Genomic DNA, 8,434 nt, shown 5'->3' with positions numbered 1-8,434 from the left:
CCCCCCCCCCCTACCCATACATACACACACTTCCACCGACCGCAACCTATGGTGACGACGGCGGAATCTGCTCGAACGGCAATAGTAGAGACCATTGAAGCTTTGAAGCTTGTTCGTGTCGACGGGTGGTGATGATTTAAACGTGGTTACCCGCGAAGACATGAATGATTCTGATTTAGTCGCTGGTATTGAAGACGTGATGAAAGACAATGAACTGGTTCCTGGCATAGAAGATGTAGAAGATTTAGGAGACGTGGCATTATATGATGACATCCATGACAAGGTGTTTTTTTTTCAACTTGACGTGCGATTTTTTCGAGCCATTGCAGAGTAGGTTAGGATGAAGCTGAAAACGGAAAGCTTATGTTTTAGAATATTATGTGAGGCTGTTGTACTTGATCCGGATCCTGCATTTACTACAGAAACATCGGGTGGACGCCGCTACTGACTCTTACGATGGACCATGCTGACCCACGCGCTCTGCCGTCGCGTACGCAGAGCCTTCTTTGACCATGCCCTTCTATTTTTTTACCGAAGGGGTTATGGAGCCGCATTGCTGACGAGTCGAATTGCTACGCCTACAGGCCCAAGGCTACGATCATGTCGAACCGCGGACATGCTCGTTCCTTCGTGCTGGCCCCAAAAAGTTGCTCACTTGCGAGAGCACTACAACCCCATGGAAACGGTGTTTCCTGCGGTCCCCCATTTGGCTCGTGCAACTGCCAAGACCCGTGTCGTTTCGACAGCTGCCGCAACACCCTCATGAACATGCACTGCAACATCAACTGTTGCCCGTACGAGGGCATGTGCGGCAATGGCATTCAGGAGTCTAACAAGGTGTACTTGGCTCGCAATCTACGGACGGCTTCGTTAAGAGTGGCTGCGGTTGAAGGCATCGAAGCGGGAGAAGTGGTCGGCCAGTATCTTGGCGAACTGGAACACCTCAGCATGAACAAAAGCTGCCCGCGGAATACAGGCTATTGCTTGGTAATGAGGCAGCGCCTGGAGCGCCCTGAAGATCCCGTCCGAGTGGCCATCAACGCGGAACGAATGGTAGGGCTCATGAGATGTGTAAATCACTCATGCGAGCCGGTCGCCAAGTTCGTCGAGATCGTGAATGGAAGGCGAACCACGGTGGTTGTGGTCACAACGGAGCGAGTTCGCTGAGGGCAGGAGATTACAGCGGACTACAGCGATGACTTATGGTTCGCGTGCCGCTGCCGGAGCGCTAGTTGCCGTCACGGCGACTTCCAGGATAGCAGCGACCCTTTGCGACGTCGTCAGCGAGCGAGGTGAAGTTGTCGAAGGCTTCAAGTTGAAGGACAGCACGAGGATTTCAAAGGCTGACATTACGATGAATTTGGTTCGTTTGTATGATTTTCAATAAACGGGTTGTTTCACGTCTTTTTGTATTGAAGTTAGAGATGTTTGAAGTGTAACATATCTTTGGTAAAGGAGGCTGTTTGCTCGAGAACGGTCCGTCCCCGCGCCAACTGTTCCGGTATCGACTTGAACTTCGTGTTAAGGATTCACTGCTGACTATTGTGCGACGGCAAGCGCGAGGTTTTCGCGCCTTCGACCTTAGCGCCAAACCCAAATAAGGTCTGTATTTGACTGGATGCGGAGATCTATTGGCTCAAGGTGACAGCGGCTTCGAGGTATGGTGGATTCACTCGCCTGGACTCTCATTTTTGCTTTTGCTGTCCAGCGACCAACCTCCTTCACAAGGCCTCAAGCCTTCCAGCAACTCTCGCCGCATGGGCAAAAACAACGGCAGTTCAAACTACAAGATGGCGGAGGTAAACCGCCTTATGGACTTGGTGGAATCGTACTTGCCGCTTGGAAAGGACGGGTGGGAACGCTTGGCCAGCGAATTCAACGCTACCCGTCCGCGTAGCTGGGCCGAGCGGGACTTTGACAGCCTCCGCCGAAAGTTCAAGCCTCTTTAAAGTACTTGCAAGCCGACATGGAAAGCCTACATTCCACCCCATATCGAGCGAGCAAAGGAGCTGAAAAGGGTCATGGACGAGAAGGCCAACGTCGTCGAGATGGACGCCTGTGCTGACGTAGGTTCTGACGAAGGCCCGCACGAGAAGGACGACGAGGAAGAAGAACGCCGCGTCGAGTCCGACTTCAGCTTCGACTACGAGCCGGACGGCTCACTCTTTCCTGATCGAGGCGGCGATGGCGATGGCGATGCCGTCGCTGGCGGGGTCGATACATCGAACAGCGCGTCTTTCGCCACCTTTACCGGTACTGAAGCTTCGGCAGTCGATGTCGAAAACCGATCCCCCCCCCCAGGGTGATGAGGCTGCGCGTATCAACACGCAAACCGTCTTCGACGTTCGGGTGGGTGTGAACGGCCTGGAAGCCTTCGCACCAGAGGACAGTACTCCACAGTCGGTACCAACGCGTACTATACACTCGACTGGGCTGTGTAAGCCGAATAAGACTCGATCCACCGGCGTCAAAGCCGAAGCCCGTGAAGATCAAGTCCGGACAGCCAGTCGGCAACCGTGACGAGACTGGTACAAACACCTCCAGCACGTTGCAATCTTCATCCAACCGCCTTGGAGGAGCTGACTTGCGTTCATTCCGGTCCAGCCTCGAAGCGAAGCGATCCTCAAAAGACGTAGATCTGGATTGCGCTGAGACAAGCTTTGCTAAAATGAATCGCGTGAGAGCCTAGAATGCAAAGGATACTCTCCGACAGAAGTTGGCTTCGATCCAGAACGCTTCCACCAACCTGGGGGGAGGTATGATACAAATGATGCTAATCCTCCGTGAAGAGAACGAGGCGAAAGCAGAGGCGCGCCGAGCCGATGAAGAACAACGCCGCTGCGACGAACTTGCCGCTCGAGAAGAGCGATGTAAATCCGAGAAAAAGGAAGCGGAAGAGCGTCGCCTTCAGGAAAGCCTTGAGAGAGAAGAACACGTTTGCCGTGACAGGGAGGACGCCCGCGCACGCACCCAAGAGCTGGCGATGATTTTCGGAGCCTTGACGATGGAACCCTAACTTCAAAGACTCTCATCCTTGCGCCGGTCCATGTTGCTTGACACGAGAGAAATGCTCGGCGAAGGTAACAAGTGCAGTATTGTTGAGCTCTGACGAAATATCGGAACAACCAGACAACACTGAAGCTCCTTCATATGTAGCGTTTGATTTCTTGTAAGCCTCGGTCAACTCAAATAATACACTCAAAAGTGTCCAACCTTACCCGTTAAGTTGTCATATCCATTTCACCGCTGAAGGTTGTGCGAATCTGAGAAATACCGACTGTACGCACGCTGAAATTGACGAGACGAAACATGTTGTTGATTCGCAGGCCGCGGAGTTCGGGATCATAGAGAAGAGGGATGTTTAGGCGGCTGTAAATCTTCTGGATAGTGCCCATGTCCCACTCCGCGGCCTACCGAACTGACACAATCGCGTTGTGCATCGTACGCGCCGCACTGCGGAGCTCAGGCAAAATACGATAGATGTCACCTTTTTTTGCGGGGTCAAGATGCGGCCGGTCAACTCAGGCGAGCTGGGGAATGCAGAGTCCGAGACCACGTCCATACGTGGGTCTGGACAGAACTTCGGATCAAGAAATTTGACTCGGAACCCCAGAGAGGTACTCGTGTCGTTCCAGGAACCTGGACAATTATTGCGACTCCAGATGGTACAACCATCAGCGGAGAAGCAGATGGTCCCAGTGACAAACACTGCATGTAACCAACCATTATACATGGCGTTTTGGAGATCTGCGTTCGACGGTTGCTTTACCTGAAAGTTTAAACAGCAAATGTTAGAAACATCGTTACCAAAACGTCTTGGCCATCACAAATACTTACACGGTTTTTTTTTTTTCATCAATGAAGCCGAACGTGTGCTTCAACAGCGGTTCTCTGGTCTCCACAAGACGTGTCAAATTCACTTGTTGTGTGGGCGACGGCCACGCAATATGATCTGAGCCGTACCCAACCAACGTTTCTGCAAAAGCCTTCCCGGCTTTGTTTTTAGTGTCCGGGATAAAGTGCGGGAAGGGACTCCGAACAGCAAGCCACCGTGCTGTTCTCCATGGACCCGGTGTAATAGGAGAGGACTAGACCCAGTACTAGATGTAGATATTGAAGCTTCCGTGGACGGCCACGCGATGACGGATGAAGGATGTCGTAGAAGTGCGAAACACGGTGAAGCAGGCGAGAGAATGAGCTCAGCACTATTGGTTTAACGTCAGCATCTTCGATAACGTCAAGAAAAAGAGAATTGTTTCTCACCGTGTCAGACCCGTTGCATTTAAGAAGTTTTTGTTGGTGCCGGATAGATAGAGTGCCATCCAGGTCGACTCGGTTGGTTTGTCAAGGAACTCGACGGTCAAGTAGTGCTGCGATCTCATAGCGATCCTCCATGCCTCTTTAATGATAAGCTGGTGAACTTCTTCGCGGACGTCGGTCGCCTCCAGCTTGTAGTCGACGAGAGCGTTGCTCAGTCAGAGCAGCAGAGTAGCTGTAGTGTCCTCGCCGTCTTCCATATGTACCGGAAATCCTCAAAACACCTAGTGGGCCAATGAGCCGGAAAGGAAAAAAAATGGAAGGTTCAACAGCTCAAAGTGTCCGGGTTGAAATGACGGGTACATTAAAAATCATAGTAACTTTTACAAGCTGGGACAGTTTGAACAGGACAAACATTGTTGTCTTAATGTATTTGTGGTAGACGCCAGATTCGATAAGTTGGCTTATATCTTTTTTTAAATCCGCCTTATCTGGTGCAGATATGGCGGGTACATACTGCATTTTTGGTAGACGTCCATTCTGCACGACGAATTTCATTTATCTATACATTCTGGAAAGTTGGTAACTACATCAGATACAAACCACTGTTTACAACTACATGTACTAGCGGGCAACATCACATTTTAGCTTTGTTTGCATACGCTACTCAAGACAAAATAGTCTGTCAGCAACTTCACGATGTAAGTACGCACGAGATAGCTATGAATGATTGGCTAAATGGTCGTTGCGTTTGCCCATATAGGAGTAGAAAGTCCATGGAGGCTACTCGACGTATTTCCATCTTGACTGCTCAGTACAGACGATCCCCTCGGTAGTAATCCTTGATTTGGAATACTCCCTCAACAGCAATAAATAAGTTTGACCAGTTGCATACAAACCCAAGATATTATTCCCTCTCAACCCTCAGTTGTAAAATGGAATTCATTAAATGTATTCCAAATTTTGAAGTCAAATATTCCTATTATGGGGGTGATTAACTATGGGAACAATCATAACTGCACAGGAGCATTATTGCTGCCACGTCCGATCCGAATGCTCAACCGATAAAGCCTATTCTTTGACCATGTTGGACGTGACTCGAGCTTTAGGATCACGGAGAAGCGTTGTGCATTCAGTCTAATTGCCTCTTCCGTGACGATGACACCTTTCTCTTTACACCAGGAGATCCAACTGGCAAGGAACTTGTCGAGTTTAGGATGGCACACCGCGTGCTGCAATTTTGCGATCAAATGCGAGGCCGGAGGTGACTCCAGCGCTTTTCTGTGGATTAATAGCTACCATATCATGCTTGTGGTGAAACCAGAGGAAGATCGTAGATTCTGTGAGCCCATGAATCTAGCACTGTTTGGGACAAATTATTATAGGACGTGAGTATGGTGCTAGCGTTTGTACAGCAGTCGTTGAGTGTAGGTGAGTGTGAGGGAGACTGGCTGGGCTAGTATCTTGGTGTGGCGAGGCAAAACTGGCAATGTGAGAGTAAAACAGGGTGAAACGCCAGTAACGAGCAACATCAATCGTCTCCATTAGTATATTTTGCACTGTTCCAAGCTAAAGTTACTCGGAATCATTTTTGTGGTGCATTCATGAATAGGAATACGCATAGACAGGAATAAATTTGGGCTCCCAGCACTATGACTGCCGAGGGCTCGTCTGTACCATATAGCCTGCGAACTGCAGACCAAAGCGGTCTGGCGTCTCGAGTCAATGCATACAAGGCTTCTAACCAATGACTTTTGATAAACCGGATAGAAAGCCATTGTTTCATCGTTGCCCTAAAGTAGTCTGTCACTGAGGGCGATATCGACGACATTAACATGATTAATTAGCTCTTATGAACGCCGTTCAAACTATCTATTATCAGTAGACGTTCCTCGCTTCGAGAAGAATGCTGACCCTCTATAAGCACTGCGTGAAACGATGTCTGCCGCCCTTGTGCTTGTATCTCCTCTTGGGATAGCAATCTCCACATAGATCGTAGTCAAAGCAGTCGCTGTATATCAGAACAGACAACACTAATCAGATTCATCTGCGCTGGACAATACTAACAAATTCAAAAAAGACGTACTCGCAACGGTAATGGACAGTCTTGCATCCGGATCCAGGCTGTGCTTCTGTATCAATCTGGCGTTCGCAACGATTACTATAATATACGCCAATTAGCGAGTCGTTAGACAATAAAATAAATCAAAGAATATACAGTACAGCCAACGCACCACACGATATCCTCCTCAATCTCTTCCTCCTGCTGCTTCTGCTCCTCTTCCTCGTCATCGTCGTCGTTCATACCAGCAGCCAATTTGTTCTTGCACTGGCACTCTCCAAAGCAGTAGATTTGCTTGCCAGTTGAATCCTGATGCGATATTACCTGGCTGCTGTGCATGAGTGGCTTGTTCTTAGCTGCTTCAATCGCGTTCGGGTCCAGATCCCAGCCAGCTTGGGCACAAATGTAGCGGATAATGTCGTCACAGTCGCCCAAGAGCGACATATCGAACTCCTCTTCCTCGTCTTCGTCCTTCTTCCCACCTCGTTTACCACTGACTCGGCTCATTGTTCCACCCGTCGAGAGTTTCTTCGATTTTAATTTCTTTTTCTTCAACGCCGTCTTGTTGATCACAACCTGCGGAATGTGCGATGGCAAATAGCCTGGAATCTCCATGACAGGCGCAACTTTAAGCGACGTGCCCATAACGAGAAGCAGATCTGCCTGTAGACGGTCCTTTGTGATCATCGTACTCACTTTATCGTCCAGAATCTCGCCAAAAAATGTGATCTCTGGCTTCAACACACCGCGGCAGTTTGGCTCTGAACACGACGGGATAATTCCTGCTTGAATAACTGGCATCAACGTGCTCGTCGGCACGCGTTTCTTGCAGCGCATACAGGCCGAATAGGCAAAACTTCCGTGACACGGAATGCACCGCGTCACACCTGCAGCTTCCTCCAGTCCGTCAATATTTTGCGTGTAGACACGCAGCAATTTCTTCTTGTCCTGCAATAATTTCAAGAACCAGTGCGTCGGCGACGGCTTGGGCGAATTGGCGAAGGCATTGCGCACCACCTCAAAGAATGGGGCCGGGTCGTCTCGGAAGTAGTCGATCTGGAACAGACACTCTGGTTCCGGTAAGACAACGTCCATGTTGCGTGCCATGGCGTAGATTCCGTCCTTGGAGCGGAAGTCTGGAATACCACAGGACACACTGATACCTGCTCCAGCAATGACGACGACCTTCTTGGCCTTCTTGAGCACCTTGACAAAGTCGGCGATGGAGTCCAGTGTCTTGCGAGGCAGAGCACTCAACGAGTCCACCTTGGCTTCTTGAAGACACTCGTAGCAGCTCGTGTTGCCTAGAATGGAGGTCGACTGGAAGGGCTTGCCACAAGCCTGGTGGTACCTGTTATCCAATAGATGAAAGCACATTATAATAATTGTGTTTAGTGCGTTTTCCTACAAGTTTTTTTTGGTTGCAACATAAGAGTTGATGCCCTACATCCTGGAACAGCTGTCACATTGTAGCATGGTCTTTTTGTAGGTTCTGGGCGGCCGGTGGCAGATAAAGCACTCGGCGCCTTGTTTGCGCCGCTTCTTCTTGTAGTTGCTGCCGTAGCTCTCATCGTCCGAGTCGTCGTTCTCGTCCGAATAATCGGGGATTTGTTGACCCGAGGATAAAACGGCATAGTCCACGTCAGTCCTTTTGGCCTTTCGGGTCGGCCGCTCGGATAGCGCCATCATTATTTGTTTAGGCTGTTTTTTCGGCAAAATAATGCTGGACAAGTCGCTCTGTGACGGTGAATCTGGGAGTGAGGCCGGTACAGAGGGGGGCTATCGTCGCTTTTTTAGGTTTTTCTTAGTTTCCAGGAGATTCAGTTAAGTACGATTACACCCCAGGCTTGGGGTTAAAAAGGAGAGGCGAGCCCTCCAGACCACCGATTGGGATGGGGAAGGAACTGGAAAGCAACGAAAAAGAGTGCTGCACGATAATAAACTTGGTAGAACTCAAGAACTTAGTTTCATTTTTTAGCGCAGCGAAGAAGAAAAAGTTTGTTTTTTTTAGTTTCAAGATGTCTGTGAATCAACGAGAAGAGCACAATTCGATTGGATGTTGTTGGCAAACCATACTTCGGCGGCTATTGCCACGTGGAGGATTCTTTACGATCG

General features: G+C 49.5%; 4 protein-coding genes across 7 annotated transcripts; 3 read left to right on the top strand and 1 right to left on the bottom strand.

Moving 5' to 3' along the window:
- Window positions 1-600: 600 nt before the first annotated feature.
- On the top strand, window positions 601-1,167 carry PPTG_13190 (hypothetical protein; the record flags this gene model as incomplete). Its single annotated transcript, XM_008910632.1, has 1 exon — window positions 601-1,167. One exon carries the CDS (start codon window positions 601-603, stop codon window positions 1,165-1,167), a length of 567 nt encoding a protein of 188 aa, XP_008908880.1.
- A 590-nt stretch (window positions 1,168-1,757) lies between these two features.
- Window positions 1,758-1,949, top strand: PPTG_13189 (hypothetical protein; the record flags this gene model as incomplete). The annotated part of the gene is made up of 1 exon (XM_008910631.1): window positions 1,758-1,949. The coding sequence occupies one exon, from the start codon at window positions 1,758-1,760 to the stop codon at window positions 1,947-1,949; it is 192 nt and encodes a 63-aa protein (XP_008908879.1).
- A 72-nt stretch (window positions 1,950-2,021) lies between these two features.
- Window positions 2,022-3,016, top strand: PPTG_13188 (hypothetical protein; the record flags this gene model as incomplete). The annotated part of the gene is made up of 4 exons (XM_008910630.1): window positions 2,022-2,213; window positions 2,302-2,403; window positions 2,474-2,632; window positions 2,690-3,016. 4 exons carry the CDS (start codon window positions 2,022-2,024, stop codon window positions 3,014-3,016), a joined length of 780 nt encoding a protein of 259 aa, XP_008908878.1.
- Window positions 3,017-5,966: 2,950 nt separating this feature from the next.
- On the bottom strand, window positions 5,967-8,099 carry PPTG_13187 (hypothetical protein). 4 transcript variants are annotated; one of them, XM_008910626.1, is made up of 4 exons: window positions 7,767-8,099; window positions 6,492-7,670; window positions 6,344-6,418; window positions 5,967-6,268 (listed from the first exon to the last, which is right to left on the bottom strand). In XM_008910626.1, exons 1-4 carry the CDS (start codon window positions 8,006-8,008, stop codon window positions 6,175-6,177), a joined length of 1,590 nt encoding a protein of 529 aa, XP_008908874.1. In that variant the 5' UTR covers window positions 8,009-8,099; the 3' UTR covers window positions 5,967-6,174. The 4 variants fall into 4 exon arrangements, with proteins under 4 accessions (XP_008908874.1, XP_008908876.1, XP_008908875.1 ...); XM_008910628.1 differs by having other exon boundaries at window positions 6,492-8,099; XM_008910627.1 differs by having other exon boundaries at window positions 5,967-6,418.
- Window positions 8,100-8,434: the final 335 nt, after the last annotated feature.

This window comes from Phytophthora parasitica (genome assembly GCF_000247585.1).
Source record: "Phytophthora parasitica INRA-310 unplaced genomic scaffold supercont2.38, whole genome shotgun sequence".
In the NCBI taxonomy this organism is placed as follows: Eukaryota; Oomycota; class Peronosporomycetes; order Peronosporales; family Peronosporaceae; genus Phytophthora; species Phytophthora nicotianae.
Note: the sequence above shows the minus strand (reverse complement) of the source record. Positions and strands in the feature narration are given on the sequence as shown.

What these genes read in the sequence shown, in the direction of transcription:
- PPTG_13187 (XM_008910626.1), bottom strand. Translation starts at nt 8,008, where the DNA reads ATGATGGCGCTATCCGAGCGGCCGACCCGAAAGGCCAAAAGGACTGAC. An exon ending in TGTGACAGCTGTTCCAGGAT is followed by an intron (nt 7,671 to 7,766) that starts GTAGGGCATCAA and finishes ATTGGATAACAG; the next exon opens with GTACCACCAGGCTTGTGGCA. An exon ending in ATTGAGGAGGATATCGTGTG is followed by an intron (nt 6,419 to 6,491) that starts GTGCGTTGGCTG and finishes CGTATATTATAG; the next exon opens with TAATCGTTGCGAACGCCAGA.